The 26,763-nt window shown below is 46.5% G+C and overlaps 1 protein-coding gene across 1 annotated transcript in view; it reads left to right on the top strand.

Annotated features, from left to right (window-relative positions):
• LOC138455685 (GTPase IMAP family member 8-like) overlaps positions 1-24,879 on the top strand; it is a 118,329-nt gene extending 93,450 nt beyond the window's left edge. Inside the window, exons 3-5 of the mRNA XM_069607127.1 lie at positions 2,227-2,249; positions 2,351-2,403; positions 22,941-24,879. Of these exons, the coding sequence (XP_069463228.1) occupies positions 2,227-2,249; positions 2,351-2,403; positions 22,941-24,109 (1,245 nt within the window). The 3' untranslated portion in view covers positions 24,110-24,879. The remainder of the gene's footprint in view (positions 1-2,226; positions 2,250-2,350; positions 2,404-22,940) is intronic.
• The last annotated feature ends 1,884 nt before the right edge of the window (positions 24,880-26,763 follow it).

Below are 26,763 nucleotides of genomic sequence, written 5' to 3' on the forward strand. Positions count from 1 at the left end.
AGAACCGGTAGCACGATCTCGAGTTGTCTTCCCGTGCTCAGAGATGTTCTCAGGATAGCTATCAAGGGGTTTATAAAGAATTAGAAAAGTTGGTGTGTATGTGAATCAGAAAAGGGCCGAACACCGCTGAATGGAGACACACTTATGTGGATTGCAGGGGTGCGGCTTGATTCATGGGTGCCTGCGCGGAGACACTGGGTCTGGGGCAGCCCATGTGTACAATGGCCCCTGTGAGGATGATACCTTTGAAGTGCACATGGTATTTGGCACCTTGGCCGTTCCCACCCTGCCAACCCCCTTGGGAGGGCACAGCAACAGGTGCAAACTGCCATTGATACTTAAGGGGGATAGAGGGGCATGGGGCATGCAGAAAAGGGCCGGAACTCTGCTGAATGGAGATACACTTATGTGGATTGCAGGGGCGTGGCCTGCTTCAGGGCAGCCTGCCCGGAGACACAGGGTAGGGGGAGGCCATGTGAGCAATGGCCCCTGCGCGGGAGATACCTTTGAAGTGTACATGGTGTTTGGCACCTTGGCTGTTCCCACCCTGCCAGGACAAGTGAACGTGTCCTTGATTCAATGAAAAATTAAAACAACTATTCATAAAAGAGGATTTTTATTTTATTTTGTTGCTGATGATGATGGCACAAATGTACTACAAATTGTATACTTCGGGTAGCAGCACAGTGTGGGAAAATCCCCTTTACTGACCGCTGTCACTGTGGAATTTGGCTCGAATGGCACCAACGACACAGGCGGGTATTACTCGTCGAACGCAATATCCAAGCCTCCCATGAAGCCACCATGTAAACGTACGGTAGGCCATCAGCCTGTACCACCTGTGGAAGAGAAACATACAAACTGTATTTAAATGAACATGATAAGTGTACAAATTTCAGTTGAAAATGCAATCTTGTATCCTATGGCATAGTTACCAGTACAAATGTGACTTCATGGATCAATCGACTTGGGCTTTAAAGTGTAGACAGATTACAAACGTGAACACCCATGCGATCCATAACGTTTGGGGGACAGAGATATAAAGACACATAAGATGACCAGTATGATTTCCCAAAATCGCGAGAGATGTTTTGATTTGCCGGACTACATTTATTTGGCAGTGAGAGATCAAAGTTATGATAATATAGGAGACAAACCTAAAATGTTAGGTTTCCTAAGTTACATCAGATCTAGAGTTCACTTACTCATTACTTGGATTGCGAGGGCGAGCTGTTACGCGAAGTTTGTGCATAAGCACCATCATAATCCTCAAGACAGACCTTGTGAGGCAGGCTGACCTGAAGTCATGCAGCTGGGTAACGCGTAGCAGCTGTGTCTTGTCTTCCGATATGTAGGCCAAGCATCCTTAGTTTTCTCAGCAGCAGCAGTTCTCCTCCTCGGTAGGCATGACCTTGCACCGTTTGCAGGTACACCAGGTGGAGACGTCATCCATGCGACTAGGTTCAGGCTCCGGTGATTCGTCCCCCCAACTGTCGCCCAATGCCCCATCAATTCTGCATCTTTCTCTTTCAACTAATTCCGCCTCGGAATACTCTGGCTCATACTGGTAGGGCTGTATTGTTGCCATTTTATGACAAAATTTAAATCGATCGTATTGCTAGTACTAGTAACGGTTCGCACAGGCTACAAGCAATGAAGATAGCTGAACAGAGCAGAAACGAGCCACAGAATATACAAAAAAAGACTGTGAAACGATTGAAAAAGCAACTCTGATGTTGTCTGTTGAGAAGCTGTCTTTTTATACTTATTGAGAAAAGAGGCGTCCTGCCATTTCCATGGAGACACGTCATTAGCTGGCCTACAGAGAACGTTGACACGAGACGTGCATCCTCATTGTGAAATGGGCCGTACACGTCTAGTGATGTCAGCTTCAGGGGCTGGAGATATGATTTACTGCCACGAGGGCAGTTCAATTTAGGGCGATGCAGCAATGGATAAGATTAGCACAAGATGGCCGGAAAACTATGCTAAGGTGCATAGGAAATGTTTTTACGATCGTTCACAGTTTGCTTAAACCCACATGCCCGAACGCTCGGGACAATAAGATTTGTGAGCGCACTTTTACTTTAAGTAATAATTAAAGCAATGGACACTAACCCACAACTAACTGTACTGCATGTGAAATATATAGTCTGCAATAATGTTTTTGCATTTAGTGAAATGTAACATTGCTAGGAATAAAAGTTCTTTATGTTTCTCTTTTAGGATGCAAAGCCTTTCTTGGAAAGGTAAGAGTTGCTCTGCCATTGCGCTTCTTGACAGAATGATAACGCTGGCTCTTGAGTCTGTTTTGTACTGCTCAGTCTTAACAGTGATTGTCTATTATTAGGTCACAGCCGGTGGCAGCCAAGGTGCATCAGGACATTCGTGGAAATGTACATGGTAAGTTCTGAAATTAAGATAATAAAGGTTTTATTAAAAAGATGACGCACATCTGCAGAAGAACTCCCACATACCAAACATAATCTCTGTAAGAGGTTTCAAAAATCACATTCACTCAACCTTTAACAAGTGCAGGCACTCCAGTGAAATCATGGAATTATGGACTCTACATTGACATGCATGACATCATGAGTTAGCTTTGAAAAGGAGTGAAAAACCTGCATAATACTGTGAACTGCGACCATTCCAGCTATGTTCATGTTCGACTCTTGGTCTGGTGGTATCACTGCTGGATTTCAAGTGGTGGTAGGCGGTGTTATGGCCTCATTACAAGTTTGGTGGTATCTCTGTGGTAAATCTGCTGAGATACCACCAAACAGAATTACTGTTACTGCAACTTGGTCTGGCAGTATTACCACCAGATTAAAAGTGCTGTTAGGCGATGTTAGTCCCCATTAATTGGAGTCCATCGGACTCTATGGGGAATTTTGGTGTAATTACCGCCAGCGGTAATTCCACTGAAATTGATGTTTTTTAGCACAAGGGTGGCAGATTTACCTCCAGCTCTTAATTGGGGGTGAATCCTCCACCTCTCCACCCAACTAGTAGTTGGGCGCTGCAGTAATGCGGCAGTAACAAAATTACCACTGCATTTTTACTGCACCGGCCAACTTGTAATGAGGCCCTTAGTCCCCCATAATTGGAGTCCATAGGACTCCATGGGGGATTTTGACGTAATTACCACCGACAGTATTTCTCTTCACTCTACCCCTTTCTGCTTCCTCTGGTTGACCACAGCTCAGCATCTGCGTGGAACCCCACCTTCCATCTTCATAGTGGTCATCTTAGGTAAGTATTTTGTTTGAATGAATGGGATGCCGCATGCACGTCTCGTTCATTCAAACAAAATATATTGCTGTCAGTATCCTGGGTTTTCTGATTATAAACTGGGTGTTCATAGCAATAAAACTAGATCTGGCTTGCCGGATCAGGCTTTATTGTTATAATATTACCCAGTTAAATAGCATTTGAGTTTTCCACCTTAGGAAAATGATGAGCTAAATTGGCCCTGCAGGGATTGGAGCCTATGACAGCAGGTCATAAACATTTATAGGAGGTTAGTATTCTCTGGTCTAATTTAACTGACTATTCCTGAGTGGATATTATGTTTAAACGTTTATTTGCCAAATACATGGTGTTCCTCCTTAAAGACACACAGACTAGGGAAAAAGAGAGTATCCATAGCAATATGTAAATAAGATAAAGAACCCCCTACTATAGGATAAAATATAAGGCAGTTGCAAGTCACCAAGGAGTTTCAAGATACAATGGCGCCCATTTCCTTTATAAGGTAATTGAACTACAATCTGACTTGTGATAAAATTCTTACATTCAGTGGGAGGGCAGTTTAATGTATTCCTTGTAGTATATAGCCACACTGTCACACTCTTTGATACTTGATCTCTTGAAGATGTTGACGCATATAATCACTGTTGGATCTGTTAGATGACAAAAATCCTAATATGCAGCTTGTAATTATTGTAAAAATATTTGTATTTAATACATGCATTCAGAGGTTTATGGAATTCCTGTCCAGACCTGCTCTGGATGCACATACATAGCATACAAAAGGGAGAAGCAGGCAATGCACCGCCACTGCCACCTGGTGGGAAATGCATACAGTACCACACTAGAAAACCTGATTAATTTAATTTACGATGTTTAATTAATAAATTGATCGCTGCATCATGATGGAAGCTCTAATTGCCACACAAGTTTGACAGTTTGTAGATAGGAATAGTGTATATAAGAATATGTAGTTAAAGCATAGGATACCACATTTTGCAGTGCCCAAAAATGGCAAAACATGTAAAATTGCCATACTTCATCGCACAGTGTTCATTAAAGTTTCTAAATGTGTGTCTCACCTTATATAATCTAACCATGCACATTTTTTTAAATCAATTTCACATGCTGACATGCAAACTTAGGTACGAAAAACAGAATTGCCATTTTTCTTAAGAGAAGTGGTTTTAAATCCAAACACCACTCTGTAACAAGGCAGAGGTGAAGTAATAGAGCTATAAGATGTGCATGCACAATGGGAAGATGATATTTATGGAATATGGGGGCATGAAGATTAAGGAACCAACTGGAGATGTGGAGCTGCTACTATTTGGAAGGACTGACCCCATGCAGGCAGGAGACCAGCCCATTCAAGGAAGACCAGTCTGTGCTTGGATAATGATTTCCGAATAAGCCAACTGAGTAGAGGGTTAGGTTAGTTTAAGGAATGGTTTCTGGTTCACTGAGTCCTGTACAGGCTCTTCAAAATCAGAAGTTACATCTTAAAAAAGTTAAATGAAAACTCCAATCAATCCCACATTATCCAGATATATTGACAAGGTAAAATCTTGGAGGGCAAGGAAAGAGGACTGAGAGGGATGCAATATGAAAACAGGGACACGTGTTAATATGTCAATGCCCTGCACTCCCTCATCTATATTGAATACAAAGTGAGATGTCCTTTAAAGACTGTTAGGCAGAATTATATGCAGTACCTTTTGCGAACACCACACACAATTAAGACTACAAGTGACAGTACAAATTCACCTTTGATACAAGCCTGTACTACACAGATAGAATGGTAGCAGTGGCTGAGCAGCCAAACGTATTTCAATAGTAAGTGAGCAGTATCAAATAGTTACACAAAGGACAGCAATTACTATGATTCAGGCAAACACTGACTCAAGGTTTCTAAGTAAAAGAATATATATTTATTTACTCAACAGTTGTATAACATTTCACTATCATAAATTAGTCTAAAATTCACACTCTTAAATACGCCACACCACTCCCAATAAGTTCCAGATAAGTTAAGCTCACAAAATGAAGTGGGAGCAAAATGGCACTCCTAGCAATTTAAAAGGGAGGGAAAGAGTAAAAATTGAACCACACCAACAGGTAAGTACTCAGGGCAATGGAGCAAGAGGAACTACAGTGATAGAATCAGCTAGAAAAGGCTTTGGTCCAAAGTCAATGGTACAAAAGTCTTTTGCTCAAGATTCACAGTTCAGGGTATTTCGCGGTAAAGTTCGTGCCACGGGTTCCGGACGAAGTTGGTCGGCAGAAAAGTTAATGTTAAAAGAAGATTAGGACAAGCCCTTGGTTTGGTGAAAGATTTCACACACTTTCACCGCGACTGAAAGAAACGAGAAACAGGGTTTGCACAGTTCCTTAAAATGGAGAGGGAGCTGTAGCTGAGGCAGACGTTCCTGGTAGTTCCTGCAGGCTCACGGTTCCTGAAGCGACTGTCGGACTGACAAGAAGTAGGAAGACTGGAGGGTCCTGCACTACCCAGGGAAGAAACCAGCAGCAGAGCAAAGCAACGAATAAAAGGTGCGCTCCTTAAAACCCAAGCAGGGTCCGACCTTCCTGGTTATCCGGCCCACTGTAGCTCTGTACAGCGAATTCGAACAGAGGAGGGGTCCAGGCTTGAAGTTTGGGCGAACTGATTGGTCCCACCAGCTCAAGGGAAGAGGTTTCCTGGAGGATCTTCTCTGTCGTCGGATTCTGAAGATTCAGACCTGCAGCAGGGCTTCACCGGGTGGTTCAGGCGTTGTATGGGTCGTCTTCCATCAGCTCCTCATTGGTTATTTTGTTCCAGTGGCGACTCTGCCTTTCCAGTCCCAGAGACCTGCTTTTTATGCAGTTTTTCCCCATTCACACAGCCTGGCTGTAAATCACACAGCAGGGTGGCTGTCCTGGCAAGGACAGTCACCCAGCCATTCAAACAGGAGCGTGACTTGGGTTACCAAGGGAACCCATGGCAGGGGTCCTAAGACCCCTCCCTCACATCCTGCCTACCCAGACTTTCAGGCGCCTTAAGGAGGGCTTCTGTGCAGAAGCCCGCAAAAAGAAGGCGAACAATGGAACAAAACCTGGTTTGGCGCACAGAGTAAAACACGAGAAAGTCTTTTACAAAACAAATGGCGAATAAACCCAGCCGGAGTAATATTAAAATCAATATGGTCAAGCGGGTTTAAGTTCGAGGCTACTATAATAGCCTAAAACGATACCATGGTTATATAAGATAACCGCGGTAGAAATAATAGGGTAGTTACCACTGCCACCAGCCAAGTCTTGATGAAAAGGGAGCGAAACAGTGCTCCAAGAGAAACAGACAAAAAGAGATAAGAATTAACCCTTTCCAATACTCCATGTAAAATGGGGTGTACTGGGTCTGTGGTTTAAAGTGACTACATAAAGTTAATGGCAACTTTACATGTTTCTGGGAGACAGTAGTCAGTCCCGGAAAAATTGAGTCAGTGGGAAGTCTAAAAGACAACCCTGTGTCACTGCCCTGAAGGTGCTGTATAACACACATAAAAATGATGCTTATGGAGTAGGTGAGGCTCAAGAGCCCAGGATCACACAAATGGTAAAAACACACACAGCAAAACACATGTAAGAGTGGGAAAAAGGCTCACACTCTTAGCAGGTAAAAAAAAAGAAATCCTAGAAATCCAGAAAAACTGCTGAGGGACTCATTAGGTAAGGGAAATCAGCCATTTATGAGAATTCTCCCTAACACTAGACCAATACACTCTGCATTGAAAAACAGAATCTAAACCTGAATACATTCTCGTGCCACTTTAATGTGGAACTGCCTTTGTAAAGTTAAATATTATTTGAAATATAAGTAGTGGCTCAAACCAGTGTAGAGTCCTGTGGGTCAAAGTATATTTGCAACATACCATAGCCTGGGGCAATAGCATACATTTATCAAAGCTGTGGAAAGCCATAGTTACCGGATGTTTGCACATTAAAATGCATGCAGAGAGAATTACTTCTATTTATTAAGAATTTTGATAAGTGCAAACCCCTGTGTTACATTCTCTTTCAATGCACAGGCAGATCCAAGTGTAATGTGGCAGGAAAATGTTTTTTTTTTAATTGTACAAATAAATGGAATAGTATATCTTCAGCCCAAAATGCATGCAGTATGAACCCAATACACAGATATATTAAAATTGTGCAGGTATACACAGATTCAACGTTGTACACACAAATAGATTGAACTGTGCAAGTACATAAGTGAATGCATATATGACTGCATTCAAAGTCACAATACCACACATACATGTATAGATTGCAAGCCGCCCTCTCATGTTTAGTGAAAGTTGCCCATGCATGATTAGTTAAAACTGTATCCATGTTTTTTGACAACACATTATACATGTGGGTTAAGAACAGTACATACAGATTCCTGAGACCATTATTTTGAATCCAAACTTGCAGGAGCCAATTCAAGCAAGCCATTGTTTACAAATGCATGGCTTACACGTAATCCCCACATTCACAACTTCACACATGTATAAGGGAGCTAAGTAAATAGAAATAAATGTGTGTGATTCAAGTGACATACTTGTCTTTGTACTGGAGAAATATAAGTATTTGGAAAAGTGATGAATTAATGTCTGTTAGGCAGCTCCTCTCTTATATCATAAGTGTCTTGATGCTAAAGAAGTGTCCGAAAATTGTTTGAATAGAGAAATGCGTACACAGGCATCTTGCTAATATGCAACCAGTAAAGTATTCTGTGTATTTTGACTAATGAAAAGGCAATAAAAATATATAGAATGTCTACTATATTTTAGAATACAATGTATATTGCATATAGAGAGAAGGCTTTAATGACTATCAATAGTGAGATTCATATATAGGCAGTTAATTTGGTTTCAGTTTTATAGATCATTGTATTTGTTATACATATATTGTGTTGATCTCTACAGTGAAAAGCCAGAGTCCAACTGAGTTAAAGTTGCATTATTCTTTTAAATACATTTCAATATTTTCAACTGGATTGTATTAGCAGATAATTAAATACAAAATGATAGAAGCCAGTCCGATGACACAGCACAAGGTTTCTGCTGATTTTAACGTTTTATTTAGAACAAACCATGCCTCCCCCACTCTCCCCCGACCCCAAAAAGCACAGTAGGGAGACAGTAATCATAATTCAACCCTCTGGTATTGCTGGGCCAGACAAGCTCTTCAGCAGTCAGGCCTGCTTTTCTCCTCTTATTTCAGAGGGTCCTCTCCCCGACGGCGTATTCAAGTGTCCACCACATTGGGACATTCACTACCAAGCCCCCATTCACCTCTCTGACTACCTACTTCAGGCTCTGGCCCTCAGGGCTGTATTTGCCAAAAAAGGCAGACCACTCCGCCTCTCGTAGTGGATGCTGGTCATGTAATATCCCCGTCAGTGACTCCATCTCGTAAATTTCACAGGCCTTCACGCCCTCTTCCATCCCACCGCTAAGCATGCGCGTGCGGCCAGCAACAGAAAATGAACCATGTGGGGCAGCTTCTTCCAACCCCCTTCATCTGTTTCCAGGCCAAACAACACCAGTAGTGGGTCCAGGTCTCGTTCTATCCCATCCAGGTTCCTTATCAACCCCAAGACCTCCTTCCAGAAACTTTGCACCTTCACACACATCCACCACATGTGTCAATAGTCCGCCCTCTGACTACATCCCCTCCAACCTCTGGGGTCTACCCCTGGGAACATTTTTGAGAGGCGTACCAGTTCCCACTGCCATCTGTAGAGCATTTTGATACTGTGCATCTTATACTGACATGCTATGGATGTTTTATGCGCACTCCTGTATAACAGCCCCCATAAATCGTCCATATCCAGGTCCCTGTCCACTTCCTCCTGTGTAGACCCATATCCCTTGCCATCACCTCCAAGAGGGTCTGGTACAGCCTTGAGATCAGGCCTTTTGTGGAAGTCTCAGTGTCCAGCACCCTCTTGGTCCCTGTCAATTCCTTTTGTATTTTATCTTTCCATTTCGCTGCCATCAGCACCCCTTTCAGTGGAAGGTACCTGAATACGGACAGCCTCCCAATGTGCAGGCTGTCCTCCAAGGTCCCAATTTCCACAAATGTGTCACCCTTCACCACTTGGACTGCTCACTCCAGCCCTGCCTCATACCAATCAGGAAAACAGGAAAACGGGATGGGTCTTGGATATCATTCCTGACCGGGTAGCCCATTCCAGAGGGGAAGGCCAGGTCATCACAACAACCATTTCTCTTTTCTGCCTCCACAATGCCCATAATGGGCCCAGGATACTGTGTGCCCGGGCTGACCAAGGGTGGGGCACAGACCATTCGCCCAAGGTCCCCGGTCATAACCAGTGGTTCTCTATGTGGGTCCATTGTTTCTGTCCATCCACTCTCAGGTGTGGGTCTATCGCCCTGAATTGCGCTGCCCTGAAATATGTACAAAAATCAGGGAGTCACACTCTCCCCCGCTCTTTTGGCTGCACTATGGTCTTATATGAGACTCTCTGCTTCTGCCCTCCCCATATGAAGGAACCTGAATACGGACAGCATCCCAATATGCAGGCTGTCCTCCAAGGTCCCAATTTGCATTATCCTACGTTTCACCTCTGCAAAGTGGAGGTCCGGCGTAGCAATCAGTAGTGTTTGGTACAGGATTCATGGTAAGAGGGTCATTTTGACTGGTTGAGTCTGCCGAGCCAAGATGGGGTCAGCCGTGACCAGGCCTCCATGTCCTCGAAGAGCCTTTGTACTGCCGGGGGTAGCTGAGTACAGGTCATCTAGATTTATGGGTATCCATACCCCCAGATATTTGAGCTTGCCCCACTGAATCAGTAGCCCCATACCCATGAGATTCTTGCCAGTGTCCTCTGCTGCATGGCTAAAGGGGAAGAGGGCGGACTTACTGGTGTTCACCCTGAATCCTGACACCCTCCTGTACTCCCACAACACCTCAAAGACCCCCCCGAATCGAGCTAGCGACCTCACTTGCGTGGAGGAGGGCATCATCCGCATAAAGGCTCAGCTTGTATTCTTCAGTACCCACCTTCATGCCCTTTACCAGTACTGCTTGCCTTCCTTTGATTCCCAATGGGCCGATTGACAGAGCGAGCAAGAGAGGGGACAGTGGGCAACCCTGCCGCCTTCCCCTCCGGAGATGGAACTTCCTAGAGGTCCTCCCATTGACCACCACCCTTGCTGTGGGATTTGTGTATATTGCCCCAATAGCGCACAGCATTCTGTCCGTGACTCCTAGCTCACGGAGCACTGCAAATAAGAAGCCCCACCCTGTCAGACGCCTTTTCAGCGTCCAGGTTGAGGAGGGCATGGTCCCCTCCCTCACTCTCTCTATGCGTATTTCATGAGATTGAGGGTCTTCAGCATCACATCTGCCCCTGGTCGTCCCGGAATAAAGCCAACCTGATCCGGATGCACCAGGCGAGGCATCACCTACTCCATACGGGTGGCCAATATTCTCCTGAAAATGTTCTTGTCAACATTTAATAGTGAGATGGGGCGATATGAGGGGCACTGCGCAGCGTCTCTGCCTTGCATGGGTATTACTGTGATCAGTGCCTTGCTGAATGATTGGGGAGCCTTGCCCATCTCTAGTATGTTGTTGTATAGCTTGGTCATGTGGCTGAGGAGGGAGCCTTCAAACTTTCTAAAAAAAAAAAAACAGGGTGTACCCATATTCACCTGGCGATTTCCCAGTGGGGAGTCTATGCATGGCTGCCCGCACCTCTTCAACAGTTATTGGGTCCTCCAGTGCTCCCACCTCTGTTAGTCCCAACATCTCTGTCTGCCAGGAATAGGTCTAAGTCTCTAGCCGACCAAGGGCATTCTGTGTCATACAGTGTCTAATAAAATTGTGCAAAGCAGTCAGCAATCTCTTGCGGCTTATGTTTAGACTGCCCATCTTCCGCATACACTGCTGCCACCCATCGGTATGCGCGCTGTGCTCTAAGTCTGGCAGGCAGCAGGGCATCGACTTGGTCCCCCTTCTCATAGAATTTCTGCTTTAGGTATTTCAACTCCTGCAGTGTATCCCCTACTTTCAGCACCTTTAGCTCAGGCCATTTCATCTGTACGGGAGCTAGCTCCTCATGCCCATACTCTTTCCCTTTGTGCATTTTGGATTCGCTTTCCTGCAGCTTTTCCACCTGCAACATACGCTCCGCCTTCCTGCGCGCGCCCTCTCTCATTAATATCCCCCTCCAAGTGGCTTTCCCCGCATCCCACACTATGTGGATGTCCATCTCCCCTGTGTCATTGAACTCGAAAATATTCAGTTATGTCAGCCGTCAGTTCATCATAGAAGACCCAGTCCCTATACAATGTGTCATTACACCTGCAGTGTGAGTCAGCTCTGCTCAGCCCTCCCACATCCATTTCCATCTAGACTATATCGTGGTCCGACCATCCTATGGGTCGGTTCTCGCATTGTATGACCCTTCCCTCCTGATCCCTGGGCAGTAGCAAGTAGTCTATTCTTGTGTATGTAGTATCAGGTGCCGAGAAAAAGGTGTACCCCCTCACCTCAGAGTGAGCCTCCTGCCACACGTCTAAGAGCCCTCTGGTCTCCATGGCACTACCCCCTCCTGGCACCTCTGGGGGGTGCGCGTACTTCCTGTCCACACTCTCATCAGCCCATGCATTCAAGTACTCGCCTGTAATGAGGAAATCCCCCAGGAGGTCCAGTATCACATCGAAGGCCTCCGCAATAAACGGAGCCTGCCTCTGGGGGTATACAGCCCCCTGAGCACCACCCGCACTCCATCCAAAATGCACATCAAATTGCTTTGTCATTGTGACCTAGGCAGGCGCTGCTGTTTGTTCAGGAGTATGCCAACCCCCGCTTGGAGGGCCCCGATGCCCAATATACCTGCCCAATCCCCACCCCACGCAACTGCCTTTATTCACCCGCAACCAGCCTGGTTTCCTGCACAAAAAGCACATCCAACGCAGGAGTGTGGAATTCTTGCCCCTGCAGGGACCTTTTAAATTAACGGTGCCCACCTTAAGGCGTTCAAATCCCTGCTTGGAAACTGTCATCCCGCCCCCCTGTTCTCTCGCATCCACATCACTCCACGATCAACAAGTCCCTTAAGTTGGCCCAGCAATGCCCCACTGTAACACTCCTCCCTGCCCAATTGGACAACGCATGCTTCCCCCAAACATTGAACTATGGAATGATAAAGCAGAAATAATAATCCTACTGGACATTGGCAGCTGCGACAAGCAGCAAGTGTTGATGAGACGCTGAGGGCCACCTGTGGGGGGCTGGTTCTCCCACCTCAACTTTTCTTGCAAGTTATGAGCTGTTGCCATTCTGCTGGATTCCGGTCCTTTTGCCGCACAGGAATACAGTCCAGTCACTATCGCCATGGAGCTTATATGTTCTTGCAAGGGGACAGCCCATTGAGGCGCCTTATATTTATATATTTTATGCCCACTCGGTCCCTGATGTTCTGCGAGGTGTCCTGTTTCCCCCCTTTCTTGGCTGGGGTCGTCGACAGTTCAGAGGCTGCTGGAATATCTGAGGTTAGGTGCCCTTCCGCAGCTGATGTGATATAATATGTGATATAATATGATATGATTGGTAATTTATAACGCGCTTAATACCCAGAGGTTTCTGAGCATGGACCCATGGATTGAACCTGTGTTGCTCCGTGTTGTCTTGCTTCCAAGGTGAGCATGTTGCCCCTGCGCTATCCTCCCAAGACACAATAGTCCATTCCCTCCACCTCGAACTGTAGAGCGAAGGGGGATGCTCATCTGTACCAGATACCTTCATCGGTCAGCCACCTCGTGAGCGGTCAGCAGTCTCTCCTTTGGGACAGTGTCAGGTTAGAAAGGTCCTGATAGACTGTGATATGGGAGCCTTCATAAACCAGGTCTTGCTGTGTCCATGCCCTTGTGAGAGGCTCAGCCTTGTCCTTGTATCTGGAGAACCTAGCTACGACAGAGCACAGCCCAGTGCCGTACGTCTTCCCACCTCTGTGCGCCCGCTTAAGTTGCACCTCCTTGCCCCTTCTGCTTCGAACAACTGGTTGACAATATCCTGCACTTTGCGCTCCACCTGCGTGGGGGTCTCCCCTTCCACTTCTCTCAGCCCCAAAATGTGGACGTAATTTCTCCTCTCTCTGTTTTCGAGGTTGTCCATTTTGAGGGTCAATTCCTCCTTCCGCAGCTCCAGTTCCGTCATCCGTGTGTCCAGGCGCATCTCCACCATATCTGCATCAAGTTGGTTATTCTCCAGATTCTCTATTTTATTCTCCACCGTTCTCTTCCTATGAGGTTGGCCAGGAATGCATGTATGCCACTGCTGAGTGCCTCAATTTCTGCCAGGATGCTTGCGATGTAATCTTTTGCTGCAAAGTTCTACACATCCACACCTCCCAGGCGTTGTCCACTGGGTGCCCCGCCAGTTGGCACTTCAGGCTTCTCAGCACCCACTCTTCCGGGTTCCGCCATGTTGAACCCTTAATTCAGTGTTCATACCCTTCTCTTGGGGGTGGGGGCTCTGTGGCGCTGTCTTTGCGGTCTCTGAACTGCAAGGCTGCTGCCTTCCAGTGCTCTCTGCCTCCTCCAGTTTCTCCAGTGACAGTGGGCCCTATGCACCCACCCGCAACATGCGCCGGCAGTCCTCCTGCCACTCCGTTTTTGGCGTAAGAGTGCTGCTATGGGCCCTTGATGGAGCCGAGTGGGGACTGGATCAATCTGCCCATGCTGGTCCCTGCTAGGCAGGATCAGTCTGCTGGGGGCCCGAAGGCTTGCTGTGTATGGCCCCCGTGGGTGCCATGGCTCTGGTACAGGAGACCTGGGGTTAGGGGGCGTGGTGCGAGGCCACACCGATCTGGAGGGGCACCCACCACTGGGCGCGAGGGCTGTGTCTGTACGTGTCTCCGCTCCAGGAGCACAGGCTGGCCCCCAGGGACCCGAGCCTTTGCGGGAGGTGCCGAGGATATGGGTTGTCACATGGGTGCGCTGTCTTCGCTCGGCCCGCCGCACCACCACTTGTGTGGAGTTGGTGTGCGGGCCACTGCTGTTGCCGACGGTCAGGCAGTGCACTGGGTCTCCCCATCACTCCGGCTTCAATACTTGCTGGTGGGGCTCAGTAGCCCCTCCGCAGTATGGATCAGTGCTCGGATCTTGCTTTTGTGGGTCGGCGCTGCTCTAGCTCATCTCCTTGTTGCTGGGGGTAGCGGGAGCCGAGAGCTAGGGAGCCATACTGTTCTCCGCCTCCTAGTGGTCTCTACATTTTGATTTTTAATTACCTCACTGTCTTTCTTTCCCAGAATTGTGCGGTGAGATTGTATACATGGGAATGTGAGACTGACATGTCACATCTGCATGAGCAAAGTCTATAAATAAATAAAGAAATGTAATATTTCTACAGTTAAAAGAATAAACCACCTGGGAAGCATCATTTCATTGGTTTACAGGTTGTAGGTCAATTAGATATGCCTTGTGTTGGATAAGACCTACTAAAGATGCTAGCGGGATTGACATTCAACAACTATAAGAGATTTCTGCAAAAATGGGTATAGATGCGAATATTAACACATGCTTTGAGGATAGCAATTAAATGTGGTTCTGAAAATGGGCAACCTGTGCTATTTTTTAAAAATATGTTAATTTTTTGGAATTGTCTTGTTAAGAGGCCATCTCACATACAAAGTTATATAAAACTATGACTCTTGATTTGAAGACACTCCGAGAAAGAAACATGAAGGTCTTAATAGCCTTTGTAATGTTCTTATCAATGAAGATTTTCCAGAGTAATGTATAGGAAGTCCAGAAGCAAATATTATGTTTCATTTTCTTCATAAGAGTAGTAAGCAGCAACAATTAAATTGCTGCTTGTAAACAAACAAGTTACATTTCCCACGAGTAATTACAAACAATGATGAAATTACTACTCCTAGCTGATCATTGTCCATACACTGTCTTTCTTCCTTCGGTCACCATCTTCATCACTGAAAATTCCACAGGTAACAAATAGAACCATGAACAGTCTCTGGCCTTGAAAATTGAAACTTGCCCTCCGTGGACGACCACCCTCCAGGAGATTGCTTTGTCCCACTCTCTCTGTTTCCAGTCGTTCCAACTTACCTTCTGCACCTAGGATGAACAGAGTACCAGAGTCATAAACAATGGTGGGCATAAATGGTTCATGCAGTTAAAAATGCTATTGAAACATTTACTATCACATAAATTGATGAAATACATTTCAGATCATAACTACTTCCTCCAATGCTAACACCTTCCCTGTACAGCTCAAAGCAGATGCAGATTTACTGAGGTCAGTTTGGTATCCTCTAACATCACTCGGGCTGCTATCCAGCGCCCCTTCTTGTCGGTTTGGAAATGATAACACCAAGAATGTCTGACTTTTGATCTAAGCTGCTGATGCACAAGAAAATGTTAGTTCTGCAGCGCTGGGGTGTGTTACCAGTTAAGAACTACAAATACAAACGTGGTATTTATTGTCTGATACAGACATCTTAATCAATTAAAAGGAACTTTGATGGCATGAGTGAAGGGTCTCCTCAATATATATTTTTTGAGTTACCACTTTTAGATTTGTAGAAGCATCATTGGCCCTACATTTCAAACATGTTAAAACATCATAACAAACACTATCAGGAAAAACAATACACTGTTTGAGTGACGTGCACTGCAAATTCCAGATGACCAGGCAGAGTGGGCCAGAGTCATTTTCTTGAGATAAATCCATGTTGAGAGCCAAAAAACATTCACATAGAATGGTAGTAATATGGTGCAATTGAAATAAGATGGTAGGAATGTATAATTTAGAGAGATCACACACAAATATAACAATGGTGGCTATTGCGATAAGAGGTGGGGTGGGAATCCAACTGTGTTGTTGCAGAAGGTTTGCTGAGATTGCAGCGACAGACCATAAAGGAAAGCTAAAAAGTTGGGGACAAATAGGTTCTTTCTGCCTTGATGTGGGCAAGCATGGCTGCAAAAAGGTGATTGTACGATGCATTTTCTTTGAGTATGTTTCTTTGAGTCTTGATAGTACAGTTGCAAAAATAGATTTTTAAGCTCAAATTAATTTGGTTACTGGTAAACATAGGCTTCCATTCAGGAGTCGGACAGTAAAGCTAGGAATATACTCCTTTTGCTCAACATGTTACTTTAGGGATATGTTCCCTCCCCCTCTCCCTCTCTGTCTGTCTCTCTCTAAATATATATATATATATATATATATATATATATATATATATATATATATATATATATATATATATATATATATATATATATATATATTTCTGAGGCTTGTGGAATCTGCTTAGATCACATGCTGTGCATAGGCCGACATCTAGTGGAAGTTGCAGAGTATTACAGTTTGTTTTTGAAACTCGAAAAGGGGTCTCAAACTAGGGCGTGCCAGTAATACTATCCCTAGTGTGAAGTCCACTGTACCCATGATCCCTCACGCGTGTAGGACCCTCAGATTGTTTTTTTCCGCCATACTTGTCGGAAGCATAGTTGTGGAGTTCCCTGGCTTTCAGCCAATTATCATAAATTAACCTAAAATTCCTGTTCCTCAAATCCCACGTTGAGATTCCGAAGATCAACGCCGGTACTGGAGAACGAACAGCCGTCGAGACTACACAACAGACTTTGGGCCTCGGAAGGCCTCTGGCCTCGGCCCAGGCCTCGGAAGGCATCTGGCCTCGGCCCTGCAAGTAGGGAGAGCGGGGGGTGGACATACTCACACTTGTTTATTTTCCTACATACACTCGCCTGCTGCCATATATTAACATATGGAGAGTACTCCATTTAAATTCTGCCCCAAGTGCAACCGTAAGTTTCCTTGGGTAGATAAGCATAACACCTGTAATCTGTGTCTGCCTAGGGACCACCCCGAAGCAAATTGCAAATACATGGACTTAATCAGGAAAGCCTTTTATGAGTTTTGGGGGATTTGCATGGGTGAGATATGATGAAGAATTTAGGGCAAGGATGGGTGAGAACAACCAAGGGGGAGAGATCGACATGGACCTATGGTTACAGCGGATGGCGCCTACGCATCCAGCACCAACGCTGCATACAGCAAGTAGTTTACCTGTGCCTTACCGGCTCTTTCATGGTCGCCTCAGGTGGGTGGGAGGAGGAGGCAGGGTTCAGCCATCAGCAGCATGCTGGGCATTCAATAAGGAAAGCTTCACTAGAACGGTGTGCACATTTAGGCACAAGTGTAGCCGAAGTGTGGGACGGCACCCTGTTACACAATGTTTTCCAACAGGTGACAGAGGGAGGGGGCGTGGGGCAGGGCGAGGGGTTGCGGGGAAAGGCTTATACTCCCGTTAAGGTTGAGGTTTTGGAAGAATGGCTCCGTTTTTACCCAGATAGGGAAGGGGCCAGGATTTTGGTGGAAGATTTTCGCTGTGGTTTTAAATTGGGTTATCAGGGTCTGGGGATGCAGCAGTGGGCGGAACATTTGAAGTCTGCTCGCGAGGATTTGGAAGTGGTGAGACTGAGGTTGCACAAGGAGGTGTCAGCGGAGAGCGTCGTAGGGCCATTTACAGATTTGCCGGGTGACCTGGTGGTGTCTCCTTTGGGGGTCATGCCTAAGAAAGCAGCAGGACAATTCAGATGGATTCATCATTTATCATGGCCGAAGGGCATGTCAGTAAATGACTGAATTGCACAGGAAGATTGCAGGGTGTCCTATGCCAGTGTAAATCAGGCAGTGGGCTTAGTGAGGAAGGAAGGGTGTGGGGCGTTCATGGCCAGGTGTGATATCAAGGCAGCGTTTTGTTTGTTACTGGTGCATCCAGAAGATTTTTGGCTGCTGCGGATGCAGTTTGAGGGCCAGAGTTATGCTGATAAAGCATTATCAATGGGTAGTGCAAATTCATGTGCATTGTTTGAGCGTTTTATCTCTTTTGCAGTGGATTTTTACTTACAGTTCGGGTTGTGAGGAAAATTTGCATTATTTGGACGATTTTCTTTTCATCAGTGGGGCAGGCAAAGAACAGGAATGTCAGTGGATGCTAGAGGTTTTTCAGACATTGATGCAGGAATTGGGAGTTCCATTGGTGAGGATAAAACTGAAGGGCCGACGGTGGTATTGACCTTTTTAAGGATACAGCTGAATTCTATGGCCATGACCTCACGCTTGCCGCACGTCAAGTTGAGCAGGCTGGTAGGGTTGCTTCAGAAGGTGATTGCGACTCCGAAAATGAAACTGGTGGTCATGCATAGGTTAGAGGGGCATCTCTATTTTGCGTGTCGGGTTGTGGCCACAGGTCGCACTTTTTATAGAAACATGGCACGTTCTATGGTGGTGGTGAAGTATCCACATCACAGGGTGAGGATGTCTGGAGCGGTCAGGGATGATTGCAGGTTTGGCTAAGATTTTTGGAAGAATTCAATGGAGCGTCAATGTGGTTGCAGGTGAACCGAGTTTCGTGGGAAGGTCAATTTTTCTCAGACACGGCAGGTTCAGGAGGTTTTGGAGTGTTCTGAAGGGGTAAGTGGTGTGCCGAAAAGTGGCCTGAGCATTGGCAGAGAGGACCATAGCCTTTTTGGAGTTTTTCCCGTTGTTAGTGGCACTGGAGTTGTGGGGTGGGGAGTTGCAGAGTAAGAAAGTAAATGTTAACATCGACAATGAGGCAGTGGTCAATATTGTGAACAGGCAGTCAGCTAGGGACCAGAGGGTAGCCAGGCTAATGAGAGAATGTGTACTGTGATGCATGAAGTTGAATGTGGTGTTTAGAGCAACGCACATGCCAGAGAAAGATAATGGCATTGCTGATGCATCATCATGTTTTCAGTGGGAGAGATTCAGTGGAATGGCACCAGAGGCGGACGTGAGCGGGCATCGGATCCCGGAGGAGCTGTGGCCGCAAGGAAACTGAGAGCACTGCACTTAGTAGAGGGTTCTCTAGCCCCTGCATCTAGGACTGCATACAAGAGGGCATGGTTGGACTTTATAAAAGGCGGAGCGTACATTTGGAAGGGTACCGAGGATGTGGAGGTGTGAAGAAGGGATGATGTGGTTGATTTTATACTGGGGTGTATGGACAAGAGTTGGTCAAGGGCAATGATAGCAGGGAAATTGGCAGGCATTGCTTTTTGCGGGAAATGGTTTTGGTGCTTTCAGCCCAGTGGCGTTGAAATGGCACGTAGGATGTTGGAAGGCGGGGAAAGGGAAAAAGGGAAGGGTAAGGGTAGCTGAAAACCAGTATCAGCAGCCCTGTTATTGTGGTTGTCTGAGGTTTTGGAGGGGGTGTGCTGGTCATCATAGGAGAGGTTCTTGTTTTTAACCTGCTTTATTTGGTTGTTTTTTCAGGCATTTATGTTGTCGTAACTGGTAGCGGGGAGAAGAGGTGAAGGAGGTCTACTATGGAAAGATGAACACTTGTCAGAAATGAGCATAGATATAAAGATCTGTAGATAAAAGACGGATCAGAAAGGAAAGGGCTGTTGGGTGTCTATGGATAGAGTCAGTAATGATTTGTGTCCAGTGAGGGCGGGAGCATTGTGGGGGAAAAATGTAAAGGAAAAGAGGGTTTGGTTTTCCAGCATGAAAATGGGTCTGAGGTGATGGCAGCTCAGGTGTTGGGGGTCATGAGGAGAGCTCTGTTGGCTTTGGGGGAAGAGAGCTGAAGATTTTGGAACTCATTCTTTTAGGATGGGCGTCAACGGAATATAGTAGGATGGGGCTATCTGAAGAGAATATTAAGAGTTTGGAGCGATGAAAATCAGCAAAATACAAGGGATACATTAGAGAGCTAGGTGATGGGGCCTCTTAGTAAAGGAAGGAGAATAGGGGGCGGGGTTGGGGGAGGGTAACGTAGTTGGTGGAGAGAAGACTCATGAAATCTTTTCTTTTTCAGGTGTGACACGAAGGAGTGGTGAGTTTCCACAGATCTGGATATCTGGACACTACATAGTGAAATGTGCAGGACAATATGCAGCAAAACAATGTTTTGGGACCCAGTTGGGAAGTAGCTATAACATTGCTTTATTGAGATGGTTGGGGGTAGGGGGGCTCAAGGGGGACCAACTGCTGCCTATGCTAGCAGGTTTGAGGGAGCACCATGGGATTCCGGCGGCAATATTTTTGCAAGCACGGGAGAACGATCTAGTTAGGGGCACGGGGGTGTCACTGCTAAAAAAAGATGAAGAGGGATCTGAGTTGGTTGATGGAGATATGGCCCAATGTGGGGTTGGTTTGGACCAAGTTGTTGCCAAGAAGAGTATGGAGGTGGGCTGTGAAGGAAGGTGTGGTAGAAAGTACAAAGAAAAAGATCAACAGGGAGTTGAAGTTTTGCAGATCCTGTGGGGTGCAAACGCTGGCACACTGGGAGATCATTTACTTGAATGTTGCACTATTTTGGGAGGATGGGGTGCATTTGTCATTATTGGGGAGCAGGTACTCCTGGGTGATGTTAGGTTGGCTGTGGAGGATATCTTAAAGAGTTGGAGGTAGATGAGAAGTTGGGTAGGGAAGGGGGGGCAGAAAGAACACCTCAGGGGAGGGTTTTTCTGGTGCCGGAACATGGCCCTTTGGAGGAGGGTTAGGGGAAGCACAATGGGGTACTAGCACGGTAAAGGAGAGGGGTGGTGCTGTTTGCATGAATGGGCTACCCCGGGGGTACAAAGAGGGGGAAGAGGTATTGAAGAAGGAGGGGCGTGACCTCATGGAGAAGATGGGAGAAAGCAGGAATGAAGGTTGAGAGAAATTTAAGGGGAGGGGAGGGAGCAAGGAACAGGAAGGGAGGAATGCAAATTATTTATTTATTTGTTTGTTTTGGCAATTGTTAAAATGGATATGTTAGTCTGTAAGGCAAGGGAGCCAGGTTAGCGTGTTTTTGTGAGCTGTGGCCTGTCACATTAAGGCAACCTTTTTCACTTAAAAGCGAGTCTGGGTAATTTTGTGCAGTAAGCCCAAAAGGAGCATGGGGGGAATGCGCAAGCGTTTCCCATCCGGGGTGGTTTTGGGTACTGCACAGGCCAGCGAGCTGGCCTGCGCATAGAGCGCTTTCGCAGGGGTTATATATGGGAGCTGAGAAGGTTCGGGATCAAGTGACGGTTGGTGAGGTAGCGTTTGTTCCCACACTCCCACCCTCTTTTTGTAATTTGGGGGGGGGCTAGGGTTTTGGTTTGTTCCCCCTATTTTAATTTTCAAGTTTGAGAAAGTCAGGGGTGGGTTAGAAGGGGATGGTGGTTTGGTGTGACCGGCTGAGGCAGTAGAATTGGCAGTATTATGTTAAGGTGTTCATAGTTGCTGATGTGGCAGGTCAGCCTGGCTGCAGGTCATAGAATAGGTTTGAGAAGATTGGTGTTGAGGGGAGCTTGGTGGATGAAGGGGATTATGAAGTGCCGTGGACATGGCCCTTTGGAGGCGGGCTGGGGGAAGCTCAATGGTGTACTTGCGCGGTAAAGGAGGGGGGGGTGTGCTGTTTGCACGAACGGACTACCCCAGGGGTACAAAGAGGGGGAAGAGGTTTTGAAGAAGGAGGGGCGTGGCCACGGGGAGAAGATGGGAGAAAGCAGGAATGAAGGTTGAGAGGAATTTAAGGGGAGGGGATGGAGCAAGGGACAGGAAGGGAGGAATTTAAACTGTTTAGTTATTTGTTTTGGCAATTGTTAAAATGGATATGTTAGTCTGTAGGGCCAGGGAGCCAGGTTAGCGTGTTTTTGTGAGCTGTGGCCTGTCACATTAAAGCAACCTTTTCCACTCAAAAGCGAGTCTGGGTAATTTTGTGCAGTAAGCCCAAAGGGGTATATGGAGGGATTGCGCAAGCGTTCCCCCCCCAGGTGGTCACATTAAAGAACCTTTTCCACTCAAAAGCGAGTCTGGGTAATTTTGTGCAGTAAGCCCAAAGTCAGGATAAGAGTCTAACCACCATACTCATACGTCACCTGCTTTCCCTAGGCAATTGTGACAGAAATCAGATGGTTGGCCTATATCATAACACCTTTCAGGGCAGTGGGCCTGGGCCAGAGCTTTGAGAACCTTGAACATATTGCATGCGTGTCAAAGGGGTTTTTAGAACAGAACTTTCTAACACTGTGGGGTAACCGTGGGGAGGATATGAATCTCTATAAATCCTCAGGGAGGAACTATCTGCCCCTTTCACCTGCGGTAGGGGCAGTTGGTTATTTAACATTGGTCACACATTTTTACCACTGTACTCTTTTGACCAAGGCTAGACTGAATGTGCTCCCTGTCAAGATATTAATTAGTAAATGGAGGGGACCACTGCTTGCAGAAGATGTGTGCAAACTCTGGCACACGTTGTATTATTTTGCCCACTCTACAATGACTAAAGGAATGTTATTTGCTCGAGAAGGGGATGTGGTTCAAGACGTGGAACCCCACCTTTGTACTGCTTTTGTCAATTGCATTTATAAAAATGTCCTTTAAATTTGCAAGTTACCTGAAAACTTCCTGAAAACATAGATTGTTATTTTAGAACTGTTTCGTGATACTAATTTTAGATGGAGATTGTTAAGGTTTGTTGCTAAAGGAGGAATAATCTGCATAACTAAGGATACACCTATTTTAATGCTTTGTTTTTATGAATTGTGATGTTCTATCGATTGAGTGAATCCGAAATAATCTGTGACCGTTGCTACTACAACAGTGCGCTTTGTTTTGATCTCTTTCACGGTTGCTCTTTTCAGATCCTGCTAATGAGGCTGCTGGCTACTGTTTTAAAGAAGAGCGGACAATTATCCTTGTGGGCAAAACTGGAGCTGGGAAAAGTGCAACAGGAAACAACATCCTGGGCGAAGATAAGTTCAAGTCTGAAAGGAGTGCAGAATCAGTCACCCGCGACTGTCAGAAAGGGAGCTGCTCTGAGAAGAAGATCCGCGTCATAGACACCCCGGGAGTTCTAGACACAGGCATCTCTCGCAAGGAATGGAAGGAGCGCCTACTTCAGTGCGCCGTACTGGCCCCCCAGGGGTTTCACGCCATTGTTCTGGTGCTCTCAGTGACGGCTCGCTTCACAGAAGAAGAAAGGGAGGCTGTCCAGATAATTAAGGAAGTATTTGGCGAGGGAGCGGAGATGCGTATGATTGTCTTGTTCACGTATAAAGACGAACTACAGTGCAAAACAATCCATGATTTTGTGAACGAGAGTGAAGGGCTGCGCCAGTTGGTGGGAGCTTGTGGAGACCGCTACTGCTGCTTTAACAATAAGGCTGCGGGAGCCCAGGGGCAGCAGCAGGTATCTGAACTTTTCGGAATGATAGACAAGATGGTGGAGGAGAATGGGGGCACGTGCCACTCTAATGAGGTGTTCACTACGGCAGGGGAGCTATTAATGCAGCAAATGCAGAACAATAACACAACACGCACAAGGAATACACAAGAAAGCCAAGGCCCCGCCCTGCAAAACCGCTCACCACAAGAACAAGCGGAGTCCGATTTATTCACACTCATAAAAGACGCTCTGGGGCTTGGAGCGGCTGCTGGTATGGTAGTGGGGGCGTTTGCTGGGGGACTTGCAGCAGGTGGTGTAGGAGTACTAGGGGGAGCAATTGGTGGAGCAGTTGGAGGGGCAGTTGGAACAGCTGCAGGTAAATATTTTGGTGGGACAAATAGTTGGAAGAAAGCTGCAGGTGGGTTTGCGGGTGGAGCAGTAGGAGGGGCCGTAGGAGGGGGTATCGGCCTGGTGGGAGGCCCTGCTGGATTGGCTGCCGCAGGGTGTGTTGGTGGGCTTGTGGGAGGGCTTGCAGGGACATTCTGTGAAGAGATCATAGGGTTTCTTCAGCAATTGATAAAAACGCTGACTCCAATGGTAAAGAAGTTTGGCCTTGAAGTGATGTGCCCTCCAGCCCTTGGGTAGCGAGCATCTGCGTGAACTAGTGTACATCTCCCACCTCGCTGATGTAGTTTGAGGGACCGATGCACCCAAACATTCCTCCCCCATACATTGATTAAAGAGCAACAGGCTAGGTCTCGTAGACGCTGCACGCAGTGGAAGTTCATGAACATAAGATCGTAGGTGCATATTCTTTTAGCAGTTTCTCAGAGAACTCGCCTATCATAGAAGCTAGGCCGGTCACGTGTACTGGTGACCTGTCCTGTCCACTGGATTCTGAAATCTATAGCTCCTCCTGCCCACTCTCTCTAACTGCACGGCGGCTGTGACCTTTCCGTTTGAGCGCTGAACTAGTTTTCTGCTTCAGGGCAGCAGGCCCCCCATTCCAGTCTAGCCCTGAACTTGGTCTCCCCGGACCCCCCCTGAAACTGCAACTGCCCTTATGGGACCCCCCCCGCACCTGCTGGCTGGACAAGCCCCCTCCTCGCACTTAGCTCGTGGACCTTCCTTGGCCTGCCCTCACTGCTGTCCCCTGGCTCTGTCCACCTGGTCTCCCCTGGCACTCGTTTTTCTCATGGGCCCTTCAGCCCTGCCCGGCACTCTTCCCCCTCCACTCTGCCCGGCACTTCTTTTACTGCACTTGCACGTTCCAAGTGTCACAAGGTCTAACAGGATCGCTTTTGTTTTGTCCTCCATTTTCCCCCACCCTCTTGTCTTGTTGCGCCTTGAAACACATTGTGTATAGGTGCATTATAAATACCCAATAAATGAAATAAATAGGAAACTACCAATTACTGGCTGATGCCTCATATGAAGAAGCAAACATAATTTGATAATTGGACTTAGAGCCGTGTGTTTGTGACAAGTAAAATCATATTTGTTTGAAAATGACGAACTCACAGAAAGTCCCCGCTACCTGTGCTAATCCCCCAACTAACGCTGAGCTGACCACCCAACTAAGATGAATCCTAGGACTCAGTTGTGCCTTGGCGTTACACCAGGACAAGTTACCAAGTGCAAGCAACTCTTCTGCTTATCCCATCTATTGAACTTCCCCTTTGTGGCCATTTGGAAAGTGCTTACATTGATTGGCTGCAGCCTCAAAGACCCCTTCCCCAATGAGGTGGTCTTACTGTAGCATAAACGCTAAATAAGCAAAAAGCCTGTCAGGACCTAATGGGGTGATGGTGATCTAACATATGCTGCTCCCTGTGCTGGAACTTTGAGTTCGGAAGTGGCTGCTCTTCCAGGCGAAGGTACAGTCATGCCAATCACTGCAGGGCGCTCTACTGCACTCATTTTCTTCCAGATAGATATTCTAGTCTCAGACATAGCCAAACACAAAATATAACGACTGCTGTAGATAATATCACAGTTCTAGTCATCTCTTCCAAAGCGATTGTTATTTTCCTGCAATGTAATGTGCAGTCTTAACATGCCATTTTCAGACTTCGTTATACCAAACTCCCAAGAGAGCATAACACTGGCAGTGTTAATATCACATACCATCTCATATTCTTAAACACAATGATAACTTGCTTCTAATTGATATGATCTGTTAATGAGTCACTAATGCATTTCCCAGATTGCTTCACTCGCTAGAAAGAGGCACCTGACCGCGCAGTAGCGGCATCACTCGCCCAGTGCCAGAATGTGCTACGCCTTTACGAAAAGCAGCACAATGCGTGAACTAATCTAGTACAGACAGGGACAGCCTAGCATTAAGTTCAGGTGAAGTAGCATATCAGCCTACCGGACTTTTACATCTTGCATTATGGTGGGTATTGGTGTGATATGGAATCATATGGTATGCATTGTATAGATCGCTCGGTCGCTTCAAAGGAATATTATGGCACGAGAGCGAAACAGCAGTTACCAACTAACTCAATAGAAGAAGATTAGTGAGGAAAGAGACGTTGCTTAACAACATCCACTGTCTCCCCTCTGGGGACAGAAAGAAGCACAACTCCTTGAGAAGAGGTGGGTGCCCTATGACTTTGTCGCACAGTGTCCTCCTTGAGCGGTCACCGGTTTCCTGGAGGATTGGATCACTGGGCTGTAGATCAGAACCTTGCCAGATGTCACTGAAGGTCAGGTCATGGACAGGCAGCTTGATGAATATGATGTCCGTCACAGTAACTGAGGAAACGCCACAGACAGGACACAAGGACGGCCAGGAATCAGACGAGGGCCTGGAGATCTATCTGTCTGCTCCGGAGAAACAGCTCGCCAGCAGCTCAGGCAACGTCTTCTCGAGGAGCACATGTCAGGATCTGATGACGGCAGAGGGTTACTTCTCTAAAACGACAGCGTTTCTATTTTATCATGAGAGGACTCAGCTTTAGGCATTAAAGTGTATACATTCCGATATATGGTTGCCATGCAGTTGTGAAGTTGCTTGGCCATAGCCCCTAAGTCGCCCTCAGCTTCATTACTGGTGGGTTCGGCTCATTTCCCATCCTCTCGCATCGAGCGGGCCATTTCTTAGCAAATCTTTCTCGCATTGATTGCACTGCGTCCTACGCGCACCATGGTGGAAATAGCGGGTGGCTAACGTGTGAGACTGCTCTCACTGCACGACACTCTGGGCAGGAGAAGTGATGCAGAGGAATATGTAATATCAGGACCAGCGGTGGTAGCTCTGTGTAAAAACCACAAATTGGATTGGCGCCTGGAAG

Source organism: Ambystoma mexicanum, chromosome 1p, assembly GCF_040938575.1.
Source record: "Ambystoma mexicanum isolate Mex_15411 chromosome 1p, UKY_AmexF1_1, whole genome shotgun sequence".
Classification (NCBI taxonomy): Eukaryota; Metazoa; Chordata; class Amphibia; order Caudata; family Ambystomatidae; genus Ambystoma; species Ambystoma mexicanum.